The sequence below is a fragment of the Pseudopipra pipra genome, chromosome 5 (genome assembly GCF_036250125.1).
Source record: "Pseudopipra pipra isolate bDixPip1 chromosome 5, bDixPip1.hap1, whole genome shotgun sequence".
In the NCBI taxonomy this organism is placed as follows: Eukaryota; Metazoa; Chordata; class Aves; order Passeriformes; family Pipridae; genus Pseudopipra; species Pseudopipra pipra.
In genome coordinates this window covers 49,190,686-49,214,968 of record NC_087553.1, presented here as the reverse complement: position 1 = coordinate 49,214,968, position 24,283 = coordinate 49,190,686, and the positions used below count along the sequence as shown (strand labels likewise).

Sequence of the window (24,283 nt, the reverse complement as noted above, 5' to 3'; positions counted from 1 at the left end):
TGTGCCTAGGTTGCCCTGAAAAATGCAGTTTTGCATCAGCTCCTCTTGGCCTTTCCCACAATCTCATGATGTGATTAAAAAAATCAAAGACTTCTAAGGAAGATGTTTGGAAATAGCTACTCATGCATTTTGCTATGAGGAACAACCGTATTATTCCCGGCTAGGTCATTTAAAATATGGCATTTAAATTATGTTCCGTTTTAATCCTTGTTCTTTTGGTTGTTGTTCACCACAATCAGAACAGGGAAAGAAGAGCAGAAAAGGTGTTAAAACACAGATCTTTGTGTATCTCTATTTAATCTCAAGGTTGTGTCTGGCATTTTAAGTCACGAGTTACAGCCTGACCAACACACAGATATGGGATTTGGCTAAAGTTTATTGCTATTATTAGAAAGTGACTGCAGTCACTGTTTTTACCAGGAGAGCAGCTGCTAGAGAAGCTATCCATTCACAGGGTGCCAGCTAAAAGCAGCACTCCTCTCTCCATGTTCCCAGCCCTTGTCTTGTCTCGTGGTCATTGCCAGTCTTTGTCAGTTGCACAAGGAGGTAGGACTGGCACAAAAAAAAAAGACTTCTCTAGGTGCTTGAATACCATGATTATCAGGGACACAGGGTAATTATTTAAGGTGCTCTAAAATTCAGAGAAGTGGGGTAAAAACAAGCTGTAGATCTGAGGCTGAGTATTAGGAATGCTTCTTAATAGCAACTCTAGAGTTATCTTTTAAGGAAATTGCTGCAGCCTTACTCTCCAAAGTAATTTAAAATAAGCTAAGATAAACCACTCGAAAAATATTCTATAGGGAACAATCCTACTTAGCCAGAAACTACGCTTAATTTTTTTTTTCTGTCTGTTTAATCATAATATTTCAAAATCCAGGCATACTTACTACTTGAAATATGAAACTTATTAAAGATCCTAAAGATAGATATCTAAGTTAATGGCTTCAGGCTTTGAATGCTACCACAGAAGCATTAAAGAAACAGGTGGAAGATATGCATGAGAATGGCATGCACTGACAAGTAGACATATGCTTCCTATACCTGTGGTCCCCTAATTGGAGAGTACCTGAAGACTGAAAACCTATCACATTTTTGCTTTTGGTGATTGTGAACTGTGCTATTCATGTGCCATCCATTTATTGCACTAGAAATATTAAAAGAAGCTTTTAAAATTTTGGGGAACAACAAATGAAAATAGCTTGTTGCTGTATTGGCAATCTTAGCATAGTATTTACTCTGGAACTCTAATAGTATCAGTGGTTTCTCATTCACTTCCGTGACCTACCTTAGAAATTGCTCTCAACTGTGCTATAGAACAGAAATCTGTGCTCTCATAGGTGGGATATATTGGTTGTTATAAAGCTTGTAAAATCCATGTAGAAACTGTATAAAATCGGTACTTTGTAATCTGAGTGTCATCTCTCAACCATGTGATAAGTACTTGTCATTATACATGTATTGCTTGGCTTTACACTTGTAAGACTTTTTTCAGTTGCTACAATTTCATCAGCTTATTTAAATATGCCAATACTGTAACACTATTACAACTGACTTTTAGAACTTTTTATTTCAGCAACTGGCTTGATCCTGCAATAGGCACAATAAATAATTTAATGAACATCAGAAATCTCACTGAACTTTTTAGAACTCTGCATGTGTAAAAGTATCATTGAATGTTAATATTTACAGGACCAGAGCTTATTTCCACACTCTTTCAGATCGCTGGTTAAGGACCTTTGGACAAACAGAAATATATTGCTAAAGGAACTCCTGTATGTTCAATGATTCTTTTGTTTAGGGAGGTATCTATTTTGCAAACTGAACCAGGATGTAAATACCCATTTCAAAACTCTCTCCTGTCCACCATTCAGGTATTTCAGTTCACAAATGTTCAGTTGGAAAAAAAAATTGTTCCATTGCGTTCACCTTGACCTGGCTAAATGTTAGTCTTGAAAAGATGTTTAAAGTTAGTGTGACATTAACTGAGAGCACTGGAGCCATATTTAATCATTGCATTCACTACCAGTGTCATTTGAGCTGTTTATGCTTATTCTGAGCTTTAAGCCATGATCTAGTCCCAGCACCACAGGTCTGAAATTGAAGCAATTGATTTAGCTGCAGTGTAAATCCAGAGAACCTATTGCCCATCATATTTTTAAGATAAAATGTGGACTATCTTCTCAGCTACTAAAGGCAAAAAGAATGGTCCAAATAAATATTTTGTAAGTTAAATGCAGTCCCTGCCTTAGGGCAAAGGAAGGGCTAAGACCTTTTAAACACCATGGGAGCATGTTAGAAGTGGCTATTTGATCCCTGGAACTTCAGTGACACATATAAAAAAATATTAGTTGATATGCCAAAGGATAATAGGGGCTTGGTTTTCCGAGTGTTTCTCCACTCTCCTCCTGATTTGTGAAACCAGCTGATACTCTAGCACTAAACCTGAAGATTTATTACTGTTGGTTACTAACTGCAGTCCTGACAGGCACAACTGAATGTGAACTAGGTAAAGCTGGCAGGTTTTTCTTACCTTGCTGCTAGGTGCACCAAGTGGATTTGCATTTACATTTTGTTCTGATGCACAGTTATTGTCCCTGCAATGTTTATGGATACTGGACAACAAGCATAAGATGTTTTAAGACCGAGTCACAGAATCACAGAATCAACCAGGTTGGAAAAGACCTCTGAGATCATCAAGTTCAACCCTTGATCCACTACCGCTGTGGTTACTAGACCATGGCTCTAAGTGCTACATCCAGTCTCATCTGAAAAACCTCCTGGGACAGTGAATCCACCACCTCCCTGGGCAGCCCATTCCAATGCCTGATTACCCTCTATGTAAAAGATTTTTTCCTAATATCCAACCTAAACCTTCCCTGGCACAGCTTAAGACCATGCCCTCTTGTCCTGCTGCTGGTTGCCTGGGAGAAGAGACCGATGCCCACCTGGCTACAACCTCCTTTCAGGGAGTTGTAGAGAGTGATGAGATCTCCCCTGAGCATCCTCTTCTCTGGGTTGAACAGCCCCAGCTCCCTCAGCCTCTCCTCACAGGACTTGTGCTCCAGTCTCTTCACCAGCCTTGTTGCTCTTCTCTGGACCTGCTCCAGCACCTCAATATCCTTCCTGAACTGAGGGGCCCAGAACTGGACAAAGTACTCCAGGTGTGGCCTCACCAGCGCTGAGTACAGGGGAAGAATCAATTCCCATGTCCTGCTGGCAACACTGTTCCTGATCCAGGCCAGGATGCCATTGGCCTTCTTGGCCATCTAGGCACACTGCTGGCTTACGTTCAGATTCCTGTCAATCCAAACTCCCAGGCTGCTTTCCAGCCACTCTGTCCCTAGCCTGTAGTGCTGCATGGGGTTGTTGTGGCCAAAGTGCAGGACTCGGCACTTGGCCTTGTTGAACCTCATCCTACTGGAATGAGACTCTCTCTCCAGCTTGTTCAGGTCCCTCTGAAGTGCCCTCCTGCCTTCCAGCAGATCAACACTCCACCGCAACTTGGTATCATCTGCAAATTTGCTAATGGTACGCTCAATCCCCTCATCCAGATCATCAATAAAGATATTAAATAGAACTGGACCCAACACTGATCCCTGGGGGACACCACTAGTGACTGGCTGCCAACTGGATGCAGCACCGTTCCCCACCACTCTCTGGGCTCGGCCCTCCAGCCAGTTCCTAACCCAGCAGAGAGTCCCCCTGTCCAAGCCATGGGCTGCCAGTTTTTCAGGAGAATGCCATGGGAGACGGTGTCAAAGGCTTTGCTGAAGTCCAGGTAGACCACATCCACAGCCTTCCCCTCACCCACCAGGTGGGTCACCTGATCATAAAAAGAGATCAGATTGGTCAGACAGGACCTGCCCTTCCTAAACCCATACTGGCTGGGTCTGATCCCTTGTCCATCCTGTAGGTGTTGTGTGATTGCACTCAGGATGATCTGCTCCATAACCTTGCCGGGCACTGAGGTCAGGCTGACAGGCCTGTAGTTTCTCGGGTCCTCCTTGCAGCCCTTTTTGTGGATTGGCATGACATTTGCCAACTTCCAGTCATCTGGGACCTCCCCAGTGAGCCAGGACTGTTGGTAAATGATGGAGAGCAGCTCGGCGAGCTCTTCTACCAGCTCTCTCATCACCCTAGGATGGATCCCATCTGGTTCCATAGACTTGTGAGGATCCAAGTGGCTCAGCAGGTTGCTGACTGTTTCCTCCTGGATTACAGGGGGGCAATTCAGCTTCCTGTCCCTGTCTACCAGTTCCAGAGGCTGGTTGTCCTGAGGACAACCTGTCTTACTGTTGAAAACTGAGGTAAAGAAGGTGTTAAATACCTCAGCCTTTTCCTCCACTTTGGTGACTATGTTCCACCTCATGTCTAACAAAGAGTGGAGGTTTTCCTTGACCCTCCTTTTGCTATTGATATATTTGTAGAAACACTTCTTGTTATCCCTAACAGAACTGGCTAGATTGGGTTCAAGTTTTGCCTTTGTCTCTCTAATTTTCTTTCTACATGACCTAACTATATTCCTAAACTCTTCATGAGTATCCAGCCCTTTTTTTCATAGTCAGTAAGATCTCTTTTTTCCCCTAATTTCCTTTAAAATTTCCGTGTTCAGCCAGGCTGGTCGTCTTCCCCACTGGCTCGCCTTTTGGCATGCTTGGGCAGCCTATGCATTCAAGACTTGCTTCTTGAAGCATGTCCATCCTTCCTGGACCCCTTTGTTTTCAAGGGCTGTTTCCCAAGGTACCCTCTGAACCAGTCTTCTGAGTAGGCTGAAATCTGCCCCGTGGAAGTCCAGGGTAGAAGTTTTATTGATGGCCCTCTTTGCATCCCTGAGTATTGAAAACTGTCATTTCATGGTCACTGTGCCCCAGACAGCCTCCGACCACCACATCTCCCACCAGCCCCTCTCTGTTTGTGAACAGCAGGTCTAGCAGGACCCCACACCTGGTAAGCACATTTACCAGCTGCAGCAGGAAATTATCTTCTATGCACTCTAGGAATCTCCTAGACTGCCTCTTGTCCACTGTGTGGAGTTCCCAGCAGACATCTGGCAGGTTAAAGTAGCCCACAAGAACAAGGTCTGGTGACTATGAGACATATGCCAGCTGTTTGTAGAATAATTTGTCACCCTCATCATCCTGATTGGGTGGTCCATAACAGACTCCCACCAGGATGTCAGCCTTGTTGGCCTTACCCCTGATTCTGGTCCTCAGATACTCAACCTTATCATTACCGACCTCGAGTTCTACAGAGTCAAGAGTATCTCTGACATATAGAGCCACCCCTCCACCTCTCCTACCTTGCCTGTCCCTTCTGAAGAGCTTGTAGCCATCCATGGCAGCACTCCAGTCATGCGAGTCATCCCACCACATTTCCGTGATGGAGACTACATCAGCTTCATGTTGGGGTAGAGGGTTGAGGAGTTTGTCAGTGTCTAAATCTACCCCACTAAGTCTGAACCAGTATCTCCTGGGTTATATTCCATGTCTTCTTGATGGAAATATTGAGATCTATCACACAACTGCCTTCTTGCTGTGTGGTACTAAACATGTGAAAAACAAAAAAAGGTTATAAAAGTCTCTCATGGTGATAACACCTGGGAGCTTTATCTTATTGAGATACTGAATTTACAATTGCTTTCCAAGATTCAGATCAGAGTTGCCCTTTCTCAAGAATAACTCCAAGGGTTTTTTTGTTGTCATCTGTTCTGTTCTCCTCCCCAAGGGTGGTTTATGTGTCTTAGTCTCACCTGACTGCCATCTGTCCATCTGCCTCTTTAAGGCATTTGTCACCTTCTTGCATTCCTGCCTCAGCCTCGTGCAGTCAGTCTCTAGGAAATATACTCTCTTCTGACATCCTGGGAGAAGACTGCTCCTTCTCTGTTCTTCCTCTGTGAGATCCAGAAAAAGACCAGGAGCCACTTTGGTTACGGTCTTTTTCATCTCAGATCTAGACAAAACAGACACAACTTGAGAGTTTCTCTCCTTCCATCTTCTAAAGCAGTGTGAGAAAGAAGCAAGAGAAGAACAGAGGAACACTACCCCCATCTCCTCTCTACAAAATCATTTTGATATTTGATCATACCCCTTCCAGAAAAATACCAACCTAAGAAGCATATCCTCTGATCTTAGGCCAAACCTAGTCCTAAGAAAATGTGACTCCTGATTCACCTTTTCCTCTCTTTTAATATCTTGGTCCTGGAAATAGGAATCCCAGTAGTAGGGTGCTGCTGTACTAATTCACAATGGAGCTGTCAATAGACCTGCTAACCCTGCCCAGGAGGATCTTTTTGAAAGAGATTCTCTCTTTCTGAAATACTTGGTCCATTCTGTAAAAGGACTTACTCAGTTTTCTGACTAACCCACATATAAAACAACTGTGTAACAGGACTTCTGAACTGGTTTCTTTTCAACATTGCTGCATGGATACTGCAATAAGGCACAGCAATCATGACAGAGCTACAAAATGATATGAAGAAAGTGGCAGTGTTCCTGTTTATAATTGCTATAGCTTAATTTGAGGTATAACTCTTATTTTGCAATGATTTTTTTCTATAGTCTTCATATCTATAGTTATGAGATTTGGGGATAGACAGTGTTATATTAAAGGTTTGAGCCTGGCACCAAATTGGTGTTGGGCTCCTAGTTCAGATTGTATGGCACTAAAATCTTCTAATGGACAGATATACATCTGTATTTAAAAAAAAAAATAATAAAAATTGTATTAATGTTTTGCCATTAAAACTCAAGGTCTTTTTTAATGAGCTAGAAAATAAAGACTAATTTCTTGGGACTTTGTTTGCTTTGAGGCTATGATTATTCTCATCTCAAGTCAAGCCAATGCATTTTGTTCTGTGCCACCTATGTCCCTGCTTCAATCATAAACGAAGACTGAAAAATGAAAATATTAGTAATTGGAAAATATAATCCCCTGGATAGCACCAATCCAATAATCTTAATAAAAATAGGTTTATTACAAACATTGCCTGAATCCTACTGGGAATTATCTTTTCAGAAAAAACACTCAAATTCCCTTACAGCTGCTCTCTTGATCAATTGTCCCCCCTTGATACTATTAATCATCATACCATATACTGCTTATTCTGAGCATCTTTTTCCACTTCACTTTCCAAACTTCTTTTCTGATTTCTCCTTGTGCAGAAGCTACTAACAGTTCTTTACGATCATTTTGAAGCCCCACCTTTTTTCTTCTGGTGCCAGCCCCTTTTTTTAGGTGAGATGACCAAAACTAAGGACTATTTCCTCAAGGTGGAGAAATACCACAAGTTAATAGTCTTCCTCAAATTTCAAACATTTAAGTACAGGTTCTTTGTGGCTCTGTTTTCATGCAAAATGCTTGTGAAGTTTGCTTGACTGACTCTCCTGATAACGCAGCCTTCTATTCTCAGCCTAGTTTCAAAATGGCAGCTGCAGTGCAAACCTCCATTGACATGCCAGCCAGCGATGTCCTCACCTACTGCTCTGATAATGAGTGGGCCACTCCGTCTTCTGCCTCTGTCCTCTGTTTCCTGACTATCAACAAGGGAGCTAATTAGTGTCAGTCCTGTTTGTTTGGTGACACCTATTTACTAAGAACTAGATTGAGCCTTCTCTAACACTGCCGGTAGTTGAAGGTCATATAAGAAAATCAATCTTTCCTAGAGTTATAATAAGGGCTCCGATTTACATACAACTTCATTCTAATAGGATCAGTTGTAATGGCATAATATTTTAAAATATTATTCAGTAATTTCTACTTAATGTTTGCACAGCTATTCAATTATAGATGTTGATTTTCTCTGCAGTTTTTGCTTCTGAATCTTTACCTGTGTGGTCTATAATTTAAATTATTGTTTTCTGCATTGTTTACACTAAATTATTTTTCCGTTATGCTTCTATTTTCTAAAGACCTCCTGGAAAAAAACCCATAAAAACAGAAGGCCATGGTATTGCCACATGCAACATGTAATAATAATGTTATGTGTAACATGGCATCTCCACAAGGAGAGGTCATTTGAAGTCAAAATGCCTTTAGGGAGGAATTGGCCATATTTTCAGGTAAAGCCAACTGACAAGTAGAAATTCAGGAGGGTGTATTAGGAGCCCAGAACGAGGAATGATACTGGCTGAGTTTCAGATGTCCTCTGTTTTGCACAGACCTCTGCACCTCGCTCACACTGCTCTGTGCTGGCCTGGTCTGTCTGTGATTAGTGCAGCTGTTGATTTCTGCTGTATCTAAGTAAGGTCTAGTTCCCGGGACTCTACACTGAGTTTTGGTAGGAGGCAGGTGTTTCAGTCTGAGGACACAGCCAGTGCCCAGGCCCACAGCCCAGCCACCTCCCAAGCTCTGCTCCCCAACACCACTCTGAACTTCACTGTAGCACCTTCAACGTCCAACACAGCTCTGACATCCTACCTAACATTAAGATCAGCTTCTCTTAATAGTATGTAAAAGCCTGAAAATTACATAGAGAATTTTCCTGAAAACTGTTACAGCTGCATGCTTAGTTTCCTTGCAACTTACTTTCAGAGACATTTTACAGCCTCTCCCCACCTGCCCTGACTAATGGGTTCTGTAGTTCAGAGCTCTCGTATGCTGCAGACACAGACTGCCCTTTGCTGCTTGCTCTGCTGCTCGCTTTGTCCTCTCCTCCAAACCCTGGACAGACCCTTCCCAGTTCTGATTTTATGTGCCCAGCACGTTTGCCTTTTGGGACAGCTATAATTATGTGTCCAGTTGTTTAGTGCTCTCCCTAGGGTCTAATATTTGAATTTTATTTCATTGTCTTTTACCCCTATGTCTTGTCTTAAAGAAACAGAGGACTGTTCAATTTTCTTATGCAGTATTGTCAATTTTCTTTTATTTTCTCTCTGTATGCCATAGTCTATTGCAACACATCCTCTTGTAGGGTGCATATCTTTTTTTTATGCACCCTAATCTTCGTATGTTCCAAATCTGGTTTGAACTACTGAAATTCTTTAGCAATCATAAAAACCCTTTTCCTATATTTAGATGACTCCTAAGAAAAAAATGTATTCTCTTAATTTCTGGCAAATTTTTATCAATATCTTTATATACAAATTGTCATAAAGATAAGCTATTCTTATCTAATTTTTTCTAGGAGTTTAAGATTGTCTCAGCAGGAGTTGCTGAGGGATGAAACTTCTAATGATGATTTAAAGCAGTGAAGTGTGTAGGCTGAAACTGAAATAATTACTGCTGTAACCCTCTAAGCACTCCAAGTTCCTCAAGAGAAAATACTTTGTTCAGAACAGACCCTGAACAACAAAATGCTAAAAAAGTAAAATAATAATAATAAAAAAACCCAAACCCTTGGAGCAGGATGATAATTTAGAACTAGAATCAGTATAATGTGGGGATGTTCTCAGCAACTGCTCACAAATGCATCAGACATCACAATTAAAAAGGAATAATAATTATTGCCCCATTCTAAAGTATGGAATACTTTATTCCATTCAATAAGTCATGAACACTTTAAAACCATCAGTGTAATCCACAAGCCTATATTTACAACATTAAACTGGATGTTCTGCCTTTTCAATAACTGTCATCTCATCTCTGTTATTTTCACCTCAGACTCTAATTGTTTCTTTTATAGGAGCTAACCTACCAGTGTCCTTGGCAGTACAGTTTATGGCTCATGCATTTACAGTAATTGTTTGGGCAATTTGCCACACAGTATAACAATCTTCACATCACAATCAGTTTTTATAATAAACAGCATTAGTTGTGAAAAATACAAGTGATGCATGATTCTTATGGTGGATAAAGGGCACTGAAGATGCCCTTTAGAAAAAGAAAGGAAAATGCTCAAGCCTTGAACTACTTGAGAAAAATACTGATGTCACAATAGAGCTAATTAATTTGATGGTACAAACAAGAGGGGGAAAAAGCCTTGCATTCATTAGTGTCAATTTCAAATGAGAACATACTGTTCATAAAAATAATATTCTGTCTTCGTTTAGACAAAAACGTGCAGGTAAACAAATCAGAAATAAGCACCAGCTCCAGCAATAACAGTGATTACACTCCTTAGCTTTATCAAGGGTCTTTCTCCTCCGTAGCCACAGGTAGCTCAGAGCCTGGGCAGATACAACTTGCAGGTAGAACTTCCGATGAGGCCAGATCCTACTGCCCACCAGCCTGGTTGGCTCCAGTGTGACCAGCATTACCAGACACTACTGGGCACTGAAGCCTCTGTACATGTACTGATTTGCTCTTGGGAAGCTGAGCATGAACTTAATGGCTTCTCTCCATAAAAGTGAGTGGTTGCACCTAAAGATGTCTCACTGCATGTGTCTCTGCTGCAGACAGTTTGTGGCCTCTTGGTTTTCAGGTGGCCTAAAATAAGAGGTCAAGCATTGCTCAGTGGGGAGGCTGTAGGACACACCTCCAGCAGGCAGTCTCCCATGTTAGAAATTCTCCAGAGGAGAAATAATATATATGACCTCTTATGGCAGTGCATAGGCAGGTAATCTTCAGCCTCCTTGTCATCTCCACGTCGCCTTATGGACCCTGGTTGATGCTGAGACACAGCAATGCAAGGCCCCAGGAGGCACAAATGTGGCTTCGAGCCAGGGCTGCACCTCCCCTCTTGAGCTCAGATGTGAATTCTCTGGCAGCACAAGGGCTTGAGACTAAGAACTGCATGCGATAATAAACTGGGGAGTGATTGTATTATAAGACTATAACTTCAGCTTCTGATAACACAGACATCAATTTAAATCAGTGGGAGACTTGTCCCTATAGTGAATTTTGGACTGAGCCTTATGGAAGCAAGGAGTGAGTTTATCTTTACTCATTAAATATTTAGTTCACATATTTAGTGAGTGAAATAGAATAAAATTAACCATGGAGACAACATCACAAGAGAAGTCAAAGTCTTTACGTTGAAAATCCACATCAAGATTCTTGGTGGCTCCCGAACTCCTTTAGTTGTCATACAAAGACCGAGAGGTCAGGACATGGTTTGGATCTAGATCCTGAAGTGTGATGGGATGTGTCTTCAGTAGTTGTCTCATCATGATAATGAGATGAGATTATCAAGATTATGGTTTTAACTTTTTTTTTTTTTTAAATAGTACCATTTTCTTTTGCCTCCTGGCATTTCCATCTCCTCATGAATTTAATATTTTCTCCCCTATCCAACTGTTGTTTTAGGAACAGTATAAATAGAGCAATATTTTAAATGTAGTTTTCCAGTAAGTCAACTGCTATGAGGTTTATGTTAGTTATGTTAGCAAAAAAAAATCACCTCCATTTGAGGATAGAATTTTGATTTTTTTTTTAATTTATTTTGAACCTACAGTAAAAATCAGAAGTATGAAAGATTCTGCAAGATCCCAAGACTGTCTGGATTTGTAAATAAAATTGTTTTGAAAACTTTTTTTCCTTTTACATATTTTTAACTAAATATTTAAGAAATACATTCTTTGAATACTTCAACACCCTCATACCTCTCTGAATTTCAGATTAAATAATATATTCCTTTAAAATATATATTTCTTTTAAATATAAGATAGTATAAAATTGATCAGTTTGCATTAATTTCAGGAGTTTTACAGGTACATTTTCTCTTTCCATACTCTGTAATCCAACTATTTTAGCCTTTTTTTGCATTCTTTAAAATAAATATTTCATGATTTAAATAGTAAGATCTAGTGTAAGTGGATATAACACAGAACTAAGTGAACAGTGCTGTGAGGTATCCAAACATACAGACACAATTTTAGCCAAATATTGGTGTATGAATTAAAATCATGACAAGCTATGATAACACCACCCATTATGGAAAAGTTAGTAGCTTTTGGCTATAGTCCCAAACCTATTTATGACCAGACCAAAGCACCTGCTATTGCACAGTGAAATGTGCAGTCCTGAAAGCATAACTCTCAGGGCATTATAGCTGCACAGGAACATTTGAAATAGGACTGGACTGGGACTATGGGGTCATGAAGTCTTATCCCTTTGGAAACGTGTTGCATAATCCAGTTCACAAAAATATATCCATGTTTCCATACTGAGACCTTCTCAGTTTCTTGTGTCTGGTATTTGCACTTAAAAATTACAGGATATAGTCTTCTAATGCTTACAGAGCTTAAGTTTCTATAAAAAAATGTTTTTGTGAACTCTTTATATTAATTTTACATTAATAGTCTGGCTGCTTAATAAAATTTTATCTTCTGAGTATTTACCCCTTTGCTATATCAATAACATTTTCTCCTCTCAGACTTTATTTTGTTATGCTGAAAATAGAAGTACTCAGTTTATCTTCTTGGTTAATATAGATTTTTTCATCCTGCAAGTCTTCTTGTAGTCCCCTTCTGCACCTGTTCCAATTTGAATCAATCTTTCTTGAACATTGCAGACAAGTGTTCCATAAGAGTTCTTATTGGTGCCTGCTGCCACAACATGAACATTTCTTGTAAATCTTTCATTACTGGGAAAACTTTCTCTGACTCATTACTATAGAACTTGGTTTACCTTGATATCAGTGTCCTGCTCATCTCACACCAGCGTCCTGGAAATGTTTTCTGATTAAAAAAACACTCAAATTTTTCTTGTTCATCTGTTTCTTCCAATTTCTGAGGCATTGTTTTGTGGCAGAAACTCTTTCTAGTCCCTAACTGTATAACCTGGCACTTTATAATTTTGAATTTCATCCCTTATCTATTATCCTGATCCTCCAGGCCACCTATTTCTTTCAATCCTCCTCTGTGTTGGTCATGTCTCCCAACTTCCTATCTGCCACGGATTTAATTTAACTTTGACTTCTTGTGCTTTGGTCTGTAATAACATGACTGAGTAAGTCTGATTACATGACTGGTCCTCTCCAATTCCTCAGCGGTGCCTGCTAGCTCCACACAGCCCAGCTTGTGGGACCCTGCTTGGCACTGAGAGCCTCTCTTCCACCACCCAGCTCTTATATTCATATCCCTCTTCTCCTGTTTAATTAATAAATTTCCCATGTGGCTGCACAACAAATGCTTTAATGAAATCCTGATAACTGATTTTTAGACAAGGGAAATGTAGTAATCTTATCAAAGACAGATATTATCAGGTGAGTCTGGCATTTTTATGCCATTTTCTATTTATCTGTATTTCTTCTCTCACTTAAGTTTTGTTCTAAATCCATTGTGAAAAGTTTTTGAGGACAGCTGGGCCTGTAGTTGCCTTGACACTATTTCTCTTTTTTTCCTAAATATAGCTACTACTTTTTCTTCTCTTCTAATACTGTTACAGTAGTATCAGGATCAATTTGATATATTTGAATAGCAAAGATTTTAAACCAATATGTGTTTTCCTCTCTTGGGTCTCTCAGATTTGGGTTGGAGATTGTCTGCTTCTCTTAACTGGAGCATATTTAAACAAGTTCTGCTCCCAGACTGGATGAAATAATATAATTTTCTAAATCTCTGTTCATATCAGTTATGTCCTGTAAGATCTCTGTTCCTATAGGACTCTACCCCACTACTAACTCTGTGGTAGAAAATTTTAGGAGAAGTCTCTTGATTCTGGGGTTATACGTAGATCATCTGAAATCTTGATCAAACCTCACTTCTAAAAAAAAATCCCTATTTAACTTAAAAAGGCTATTTAGAAAGCCTTGACATATCTTAGTTTACCCCAAACCTTTGTGAAGTCAAAGTAATATTTATTGGCTAATTATTTTTTTTCTTATCACTTATACATTGTCTATCTAGTCTTCACATCTTCAGTGTTCAAGTTTAACATTTCCTTTCTGGGATGCCAATTTTGTGCAACTTTTTGACTTCTGAACTCCTTCACACAATGTCCATCAAATTTTCAGTCCTCTCTGTCCTACTAACTAGACCCTGAGCTTCATAAATGAATGCAAATTACAATGATAACCTGGTTTTATTCCTTTTTTATTTTTATAATTCAGTCCAAGTGAATGATAATTCTATCAGGAATGAATCATATGATCGTAAGTTGTTCAGTTTTTTAAGCTGGTAGAAATTCTTAAGTTCCTGGTGTACTTTATGAAGTTGGGCCCCATTCAGCTGAATCAGCAGAAGCAACAGAGCTTCTGCAGGTTTACAGGTACATATGCTGGAGGAGAACTGCATCAGCTGACATCATGGATTTTTTTCTAGCTTTAACTGTTGTTGGAATGCCCAGATCACTCAAAAATAAAAATAAAAGGTTTTTAACAGAACACAATTTTTTTTTCTCTCACAATGTAGACAAATTTAAACCACCTTTCACAACAAAGTGATAATTAATTTCTAAAGCAAAAGCTTAATTAACATTCTAATTTAAAAATCTGCTCATAGAATTCTGATAGTGTGCTAGGAGAATATTTCAGAAAAATATGGAGAAAAACTAACCAGACAAATACCTTCTAATTGCCCTCATTTGATGAAGGGGGTAATTTTTATTGGCTTTTGGGAAGTGTTTCAGTCTCTAGGGTATACATATGTGTTTGAGGTTGTTCTGTATTACATGCACTCATAGTCTCAACATCTTCATATCACTTCTTAAATTGAAGAAGTGATTTAAATTACTATCATTTTATGCTCCTTGTGATCCTCAAACACTGCAGTATCAACATCCTCAATTTAGGTTAATTTTAGATTTTCCAATAAAATAGTGTTATGAGGATGGATATTTCTGATATAGAAGTAAAATAAGGAAAATACCTGTTACACTGAAATTCTCTGTACTGAGGTATTTGTGGGACACGTGTGCAAAAATAATGGGCTATAAACCAGAAATCTTTATAAAATTCAGTGCAACATTCAAGAAATTACTGTGTTATCATTGCTGTTTATTACCTGTGTTGCAGTTGTGAAAAGAAAGGTGTGGACCAGGGCTCTAGATGCTACTAGAACAAGAGTTAAGGAAAAATTCAACTCCAATCACAGCAAAATTAAAACTGAGGGGCTCAGGTCGCACATACATTGAGTGTTACAGCCCCAGACACTAAAAATCCATAGCTACATTACAGTTCAAATTTACACTTACAAGGTGAGATTCATGCAGCTTTCAATAACAGCCTAAGCTGTAAGTTCCCTTTATGGTCCAGAGGCAGAGAAGCTCCTCTGAAGGATATGTCACTTCATCTTATTCATGATGCCCATGTTAGAGGGAATGCATCTCCTTTTGGAAGTGTTAATCCCTCACCACTGATGATAGGCATGATAGACAAGACTGCCTGAATACAGATGCATAGGAGACTAAAGCTAGATAAGGTAACACCAACCCAGCACACACCTGTAATTATCCAACTTGAAGCATCTTTATACCTGTTCATTTAAAGGTTTGGGAAATAGCTACTCATCCTCAGCATCTTATTCAAAGACTGTGTCTGTATTTTTACATTGAAAATTTGTTAATCAAAACCAAAAATATTCACTGGATAGGGAATATAGGAAACAGGGGGCAGAATCCAGTTTCTTTTTTCTCTAGGGAATTAAAATTAAGCTAAAGAGCTTCTACATCCAGCTTCATGAGGAGTAGAGAAATTTGTCCTCCAGTTTCTACCCAAATGTTCTTTGTCCTGGTAATTTGGATATTTTTTGGATGCATGTGCAGCATTTTTATCACATGAGGGTGTGACAGAAGCTGAAAGTGCCACTTCATCTTGAATGAATAGTCTACAGCTGCCTGTAGACTATTATGCTAGATATAGGCATCAAAATCTTCCCTTCTTCTGGGAATGTTTCTTGAATGAAAAACTCCATTCCTTTAAGAAGTAGATGAGAGTCTCTTCTAGCAGCAAACTATGCCATCCCTCCTTCCAATAGTTGCATTCATATTGCTGAATGCTGCAGGTAGACAACCACATTCAAAGAATTCAGCTACATTCAACAGAATTCCCTGCTGCGCCCATTTGGCTTTATTATTATTATTTTTGGGTGATGATTCAGTTCACGTGTTTTACATATCTTGGCTCCTCATTAAGGGCTTTTGCAGACACCTATTAGCGCCTAAATGTTTTAATGCATCTGTCTTATGGTTAAGCCTTGTTCTACAGGGTGTCTAGATTATGGAAACAGGTGAGTGAAAAAGATGCAGAAGGGCAGAAGAAAACTGGGAACTAGATGTAACACTAAGATGAGCATTTGAACAGTAAAAAAACCCCAACAAACAAATTAACAGCTCTCCCCAAAACCCTATGTATAAATAATAAGCACTAATGATTTACATTAAAAACTCCACAGATCTACTGAAAATAAGGACCTAGCTCTGAATTCAGGATTAAATTCAGATTATAGCAACTGCTGACAGGAGAAAGTACATCACGGTGTGAGTAGGAGAGTGAGAAATGTGTGGAGGCTATGCATATAGGATTCAAGAGTGACACGACATTCAAACAGATTGCAAGAATATTCAGCATTATTGCAATTAATGGTAAAAAAGAACCATTAAATGTGCAAGCATTAAATCTTGCACTTCAAGGACAGCTTCTAACAAAAAATGACCAAGAGGAAATTTAAGAGGCAGTGCAAATTACTTCAAGTACTTTCCTACAAGAACTTTACATCTTCCCCTGAAGCGTCTGATGGTGGCCAGTGTCAGAGATCAAATGGTATACCGGCACCAGCTTCTGTCTGCTTTAGTCTGGCAACCCTATAAAGAGTGGATTTTAAAAAGTTGGTGACAGTCAAAGTGTAGCTTCTTTTAACAGAGCAGAGTATAAATTTAGCATCCTCTTTCTGAATTAAGCATTTAGGCGGCAGAGTTAATGTTATATCAATTCAAATGAAAGACACCAGGAGAAAATAGAAGGGGAAAAGATTAATATTTGAAAATTAGAAAGTAATTTTCAGTAACTCAGGTGGACGGCTAGTTGAAAATTGCATAAATTAAAACCTACAAAAAAAGAAATCGCTCCTCATAGAGAAGTCATTAGGATTGATATAATAATTTACATTTCACACAAGTGATACTATTTTAACATTTTTTTCCCTTTTGCACTAAAGGTTAGATCCCTATAAGCACACAATTCAAACTGCTATCACTTTGCATTGATATAGATGAGGACTGCAGGCACTAAGCACCTCTCCGTAGGTGTTTTTTGTGTTGGACCTGGCCTTTGTTTTCACAGCCAGCAAAACAACAGAAAAAAATTGCACTTGCTGCAGGGAAGCAGAATTCGTTCCTGCTGGCCAGGCATAGCTTAGCAACAGGATTTATACTGTACATATGCAGGGAGAATCTTTTGATTTATTTCAGGTAACAAAGATGTCTTTTTCCAGCCATCTCTGTATATATACAAATATTTGAAAAACACAAGCAAGAGAGAGCCCTGGCCTCTTGAACACATATATCCTCCCAGACCCTTGCCTGACCCCAAAATTATACTCTTCTGTCACTGACCCATCTAATCACCTTTGTGCTGCTTTCTCAAAAAATGCCTGGGAAAACCCATCAGCTTTGCAATGTAATCTGAAGGTCAACACATTCTCATTTTCTTGGCCAATTCTTTCTTAAGACCAAGCCTTAATATCAGGTCACTCAAAAAAAAGCTACATTTTATATAGCTGTTATTTTCAGAATTTCAAACAGCATTGGAAATTTTGTGTAATTAAATAGCAGTCTTTATATTTGAGTCTAAGAGGAATTAGAACATAATTTTTGCAGAATAACACAAGAGTTTTCTTTTTGTTTAGCAGAAAGGAAGAAATATTGGCAACATCTGATGATGACACATGGAATAACTCAAAGACTTCAGGTACAACACCTGGTTTAATTAGTTCTTCCTTACTGCACATGTTAATTAAAAATAGTCTAACAACCAACCTCGCAAAAATTATTCAACTATTTTTTTTTAACTCTTCAGACACAAACATCCCAGAGATTGTTTATTCACAAGCAGAAGACAAGGACACTGAACGAGCTAATGAAAATATAAAAGAGAAAAATGCAGAATACAAGCAGGGTGATCACAAAGATGATGAAAAAGAATTAGAGTTGCTGGTAAGTGTTATACAATTATATCTACAGTATTAAATGATTTGAATCCATTTACGCTTCAAAGCTGGTGAAATGCCCCCTTTTAACAGAGCTGACTGATGTACTAATTTACAAATGTAAAGCCTTGGTCTGTACTTACACTGAATCTCTAACTGATTCAACAATAGAAGGTGCTTTGATTTCAGTATAGTGCATCAACTTTTTCTGGTCTTAAATTAATGACTTCTCCCTTTTACTTCTTTACCAGAGGCTCTAAATGACAGTTTGAAGGAATTAGAAGAGTAGCATTTAAAAAATCTCCCCTCCTAGTCTCTAGGGTGGAAATATTCTTAAATACAGGTTTTATATTTGGTAAAATTTTTATACTTATACTACTGCTTGCTTTTAAGTTTTTTCAAAGTATAACTATGTAGCCTGCTGTATAAGCAAAATAGGTATATATATATTTATATAAGCAGATTTTTATGTATCAGTATTTGATATTAGATTTTTTACAATGAATTTCACACTCAGTGAACATTCAATCTATTTGGATTTGTGTGCGTGGATGAATGTGCATGATTTGCCTTGCACTTTTCAGTATGAAAGAAAAAATGGCAATAAATGAGACACATACAGCAATCTATTATTCTCAGTGTCTGTTCTCAGCTCATATCATTTGGGTGCATAGATTCATAATCATAGATTATAATAGCTATCACCTGTGAAAATGTGGATGCTGAATCAGACAGGAAAGGTAGATGAGAAGCATTCTTTTTTTTCTCATTGACATAGAGAAAAAAATCCTCTCATTTGAATATAATTTTTTCTTGTCTTTTACTTTAAAAAAGTTGAAAATTGTTGCATATTGTGAGACCTTTCACTGACTGAAAATCAGTCTCTTTGTTTTTTACGGTGAAACAGAGAAAGGAGGACCTCTAAAATCTCTTGTTGTTCTCAGTCCACCCTTTTAGAAAAAACAGGATTGAATATAACCGTTTGTTTATCAATTGCCAGACTTGTCCATACAATAAATGAAGGGGGAGCTATAATTTAGATGTTAATTTCCACTATGCACTCTTTAATGAATTAAACAATGAAGGCTTATAATAGATGGAAATACAACCAAATCTTTGAAACGCACAGGCATTGGCTCACAAGACAGCTGTGCAGTTGACAAGTAACATGAGCCTTATGTGAGAAGAAGGGGAAATCGTAAGATTTGCATATAATTATTGAGATCATGCAAATGTCAGTTATGAGGAGGGGAAAAAAACACAGGCATCTCACTGTTAAATCCTGACAGTTGGCATCACCGAAGAACTCAAATACACTTGAGCACTGGTTGGCAGAGGGTCATTAAAACAGAATTTGCAGAGACATTAGCTCCCTCACTTTTCTTTGAGTGACGTTTTACTATTAATAGTTTGCAGAGGCTTTGCAGAAAACATATTAATAAGAGAAACTGTAATGGGGGTATCTACAGCAAGTGCAGATGCATAAAGGGGTGCCCAAGAATCTAGCCTCTAATTGATCAGCTAGTGCTATCAGTGTGACTGTGCTAAAGTGAGAAGAGAGTGCAATGACAAGCCAGCATAGCTGAATAATACAATATGATATTTGGGAGCTAGGAGGGGGAGTGATTAGTTTCTGGCCTTTTACTTTGCTAATCTCATTTCCAACTCGTGTCTTACCAGATTGTCTAAAAACAGTCTGGTTTGAAGCCTGTAAAATGGTCCCTGAGAGAAATGAAGCACAGATAATCCTTACAGAGTTTGTCAGTGTGAAATGTGTCTTTGTTTTACTGGACAATACTATACATTACTGGGCATTGATGTACTGTATCAATGCCCTCATTTAAGTGCCAATCCTACCCCCTCGCCCCACGGCTTCATCTCTCCAAACCTAGAATCAAATGTATAGAGAATGAATTAGCCTGCCTTTAAGGGAATATTCTCTTCAGATTTAATTTGTATAAAATGTATTAGCAGCTAACTGAACTCATGAATAAAGCAAGAGGGTTCTGAACGCTATTTTATTTCCTGCTCCTTTCAGCACCACCATAAAGCTCATTACCTATGTTAAAAAATACATCCAATGTAAATTTTGCAAATGGTTTGGAACATGTTTCCATATAAGCTTTGTTACTGAAAACAAAACTTTCCATAATGAAATCCTACCTCCTTAATTTGGCGTGTTTTTGCAAAGCACTTTTTGATCATTCTTTTCTATTCTATTGTTTCAGTTAAATCAGCACTTCACAGAAGCTAGAGGTACCTCTTCCAGAGATGAAAGGAGTTTATACACCACAGAACCAGTTAATTTTCCAAGTGAAACTGAAAGATTGGTGAAACAGCTAACCTGTATAGAAAGAAGCAGTGACTTGCACCCTGTGCCTATCAGTTCCTCATCCGAAAACACTTCACAAGTGATAGGAGGAGAATTAAAAGATAAATTTAAGTATTCTGTAGCAGATTATATTAGTCAGCTACCAGGGAAGGAAGTCACTGCTGGCTCAGTAAATGGTGGTGAGCGGTCTTTGGAACATACTGTTACCAGTGAGAGCCTTTTATCCACAAAAGATTTTCCTGTGACAAAGCAGAATGAGGCTATCGGTATTACGGCCACTGTTTCAAGCCGACAAGGAGAGAGCCACACAGATATTTCAAAAGGTGAAATAGATAGTGCCTCAGGAAGTAAGATGATGGAGAAGGTATTCATCAGTGAGGATGCTCCTGCTGTCTCAAAAGGGGCTTGTGAAATGAGACCAGAAACCATTTCTCCGGAGCATGATGAATCCATGCAATTAAATGCATGCATAGCAAGGACGCTGGATGGCAATGCTAATCCAGCTCCAGAGTACCAGGCACCACAAATGTCTCACCACACTCTGGATTTGTTATCAGACGCTGATAAATATGAAGGAAAAATCAAGATGATTGAAAGCAAAGTTCAGGTAGATTTAAGAGAAGATTTATATGCTAGCACTTTTGCATATGCTGATGTCGCAATAGATTCCACACAAAGACAATATACGCAAAAAAAAGGAATTGGTGAAATGTCGGGAAAAAACTCTAACACTGATGCAGAGAAGGAGAAGAAAGTCATCGAAATAGCAGACTTGGCATTAATCGGTGAGGAGGAAATTTCCAAGCCTTTCAAGTCACATAGGAAACACAATGCCAAAGCCCTGAACATAACACCTCTGCCAGCCGAGAACAACAAGCAGACACCCAGGGCCACATGGGGGGATGAGAGGCAAGTTGAGGACACTCAGGAAAACAGAGGATTCATGAGGTTAAAAGACAGAGATAAGCCAGACAACACAAATAAACAGAGACTGATTGGAAGGGAAAGTGAAGCAAACTCCACCGAGCAGAGGTGGCAAGAAATGGGGAGCAAGGTTCAGTGGGGAGCAAGAGGGAGCACGGAACCTCAGAGCACAGCTTCCACAAAAGAGTTGTTTACCTGCCAGGAGGCAGAGAGTTGTGAAAAGTCTTCTGTCTCTGAGCAGGATATTACAAAGGAAGCAGAGGCAGGTACAGCTTATATAATTAAAACAACATCAGAAAGTGCTCCAGAAAAAATGTCTGCCAGCGAAAAAGCAGTAATTGCTAAGCTACCTCAAGAGACTGCACTAAGTGACAGGCCCACAGAGGAAAAGGAAACAGCGTTTGATACACATGAAGGGAGAAATGATGGTTCACATTATGCTCTTTGTCAACTCAACACAGTGGGTGTATTATATGACACTGAATTTGAAAAGGAATCAGTTTTAGGTATTTATAATGCATGCGTTCATGAAACACGGCAAGGAGAAGTGAAGTCTCTATGCAATAGCAGGGAAAAATGTGCCAAAGTACAACCAGACAGAGGCAATATTCTACCTGTAGGAGAAGCAGTAAACGTTTCTGATACAGGAAAAAAAGAAGATTTGCAGCAGGCATTATATTCAGAAGTATCTAAATGTCCCCTGAGCACCCAGAAGCATCTATACAGTGAGGAAGCAGAAGAGCTCTATAGGGAAGAAAGCCATGTTGGTATGCTTTCCCATTTATGTGCTAAAGCTGAAACAAAAATGCCACCTTCTGGTACAAACACTATTCCTAGTCACCATCTTAAAAGCTCTTCAGTAGCATATTCTGAAGGGTCCACTGCAGCAGGAGGTATGGAGCACCTGTATAGACACTTTGAATTCGAAGTCTTTGACAAGGTTGCTGCTGAGTCAGGGTACAATTTAAATCTACCAAATGAAATTACGTGTGTTAATAAAAACTTCCCTCCCAAAGTTGAAACAGGAGAAGTACCTTCCACTTCAGATACAGTAATTTCTAGAGAAGGAAGAGGAAGAAATATAGGTCAGTGTTTCCATCAAGCAGAGCTCCAACAAGAGAAGTTATGGAGGCCAGAAGTTTTAATTAGTAAGTCTACCCAAGAAGGTGGAGGACAAGACTCTCAATCTGACCATTTATTAATTGACAGGAAAATGCTAAACAATCTTGATGACTCACAGAAAGAAAGCCAGTACATTTCTGATTCTGCAGATATTTCTAACCAGAAGAGTGAAGCACTTAAGTTGTCTAATGAGTCTCTGGGTTTAAAACATATTGCCTTCAAAATATTCTGTTTCTTCTTCTTTCTTCTATTTTCTGCAACACTCTACCACTATGATTTGATGGTCTGCCTTGCACTCTACCTGTTCTCCTTGTTTTGGCTATACCATGAAGGAGGAAGAAACAAGGAGTCTATCAAGAAGAAATAACATTTACTGTCAGCTGTGCTCAGGATCCATGGTCAATAATCTCCAATTCCATCAAAGCATTTTCACTGTTACGGAGTTTATTCATTGTTAGAACCAAAGCAAGATTTCCAGAGGAGCATCTTTTTTAACAGATTACATATGAACTTGAGCCTTCATATAAGTAATTAAACTATACAGGACCATTATGTTTGGATCATTAAATACCTATATGAGTATGAGTTCTGAAGCATGTCAAGTTAAAATGAAGTACAGCTGTTGCTTCTTAGCAGGATTTGAAGAAGCAATACTTCATATCTCTGTAGTACTTAAACCCACCATTTACTTGCTTTAACTTCTTTTGCAGTAAAGCTTCATATTTTTCCGGGAAATTTTTTTCTAAGATTCTGTGTAATAGATAACAACACAAGGAACAATATAAAATCTAAATCAGTATTTTGGTACTGACATTGCAATTGATAATCTGCTAGTGTAATTCTCAATGCTCTGAGCAATGCATCTCTTGATAAGTTAATACATTTTTCCAAATTTGTATTTCATTATTTTGACTTAGAGCTCCAGTGGTACCCTTGTTTGAAAAATGTAAGGCTTTGACTTAGTAACATCATGTAACTTTCAGGATGTAATGTGTAGCAGAATAGATGTTCTGTTTCCGCTCTGTAAAGATTGAAGGCCACAACCACAGGCCTGGTACTACTCACTCAGGTGCATGAAAGTTTTTGGTGTTTGTAAATGAGGACTATGTAACACAACTGAGAATCTCACAGAACTGTTATTTTAGGCAAAGCCTTTGAATGACATTTTTTCATCAGTGTTGTTGAGCATATCTACAAAGCATTAAATAAATTTTACAAAGGAACGCTATGATTGTGTGAAGCATGTCTGAATTAGGTTTATTGCTTTTTTCCTATGGCTTGCTACATAGAGCTAACCAAACACCAAGAGAAAACACAGGGCAAAACACTGGTGTTCAGTGAGGCTTCCTTGTGTGGTTTTGGCGAAGCAGAAAAGGCAGTATCTGCCCTAAGGAGAGTCCAAATTGATCCTGTGCAGCAGGATTCCTGTGGGGGAGGCATGCTGGTGACTTTGCTGCTCCAACATTGCAGGTGTCCCACACAGGCTTATGGCGAAAGTTTGTCGAGAAGGAAAAGGAAGGACTGGTTATGATGCTCTTCAGTCATTTCCCGGAGGATGGTCACAAATGCCTTCACAGGTAGCATGTTAAAGGAAGCACCAAGACTGCATAATGTTACTGGAGCCCTGGAATTTAAGAAGGGAAAAGAATTGGTTTTAAGCTCTGTTTGTTTCACTTTACTTACTGTCACTGTGAAATACCACAACTGTGAAAGTCTTGATTGCAACGTATGGCTGAAGCTATATGATAGAAAAATTATTTAGTCACTAACTTAGCTCTTAAATAAATCTTTTAAAGTTCATTTAAAACTTACTCATATGTTTCAGGATGTTAGGACACTCTGCTACAGCAGACACCTTAACATTCCTGTTCTACAGGGGGTAAAACTTTGCACTGGGAACAGTGCATTCAGTGGGGTGAGCAGATGTGTACATGGTCTGTTGCTG

The 24,283-nt window shown here is 38.9% G+C and overlaps 1 protein-coding gene across 2 annotated transcripts in view; it reads left to right on the top strand.

The window, feature by feature from the left end:
• PPP1R3A (protein phosphatase 1 regulatory subunit 3A) overlaps positions 1 to 23,566 on the top strand; it is a 29,131-nt gene extending 5,565 nt beyond the window's left edge. Inside the window, exons 2-4 of one of the 2 annotated variants that reach the window (XM_064656002.1) lie at positions 17,664 to 17,722; positions 17,831 to 17,967; positions 20,189 to 23,566. In XM_064656002.1, the coding sequence (XP_064512072.1) occupies positions 17,664 to 17,722; positions 17,831 to 17,967; positions 20,189 to 22,705 (2,713 nt within the window). In that variant the 3' untranslated portion in view covers positions 22,706 to 23,566. Of the gene's footprint in view, positions 1 to 17,660; positions 17,723 to 17,830; positions 17,968 to 20,188 lie in introns of both variants that reach the window. The other variant, XM_064656001.1, reaches the window with a different exon arrangement.
• The last annotated feature ends 717 nt before the right edge of the window (positions 23,567 to 24,283 follow it).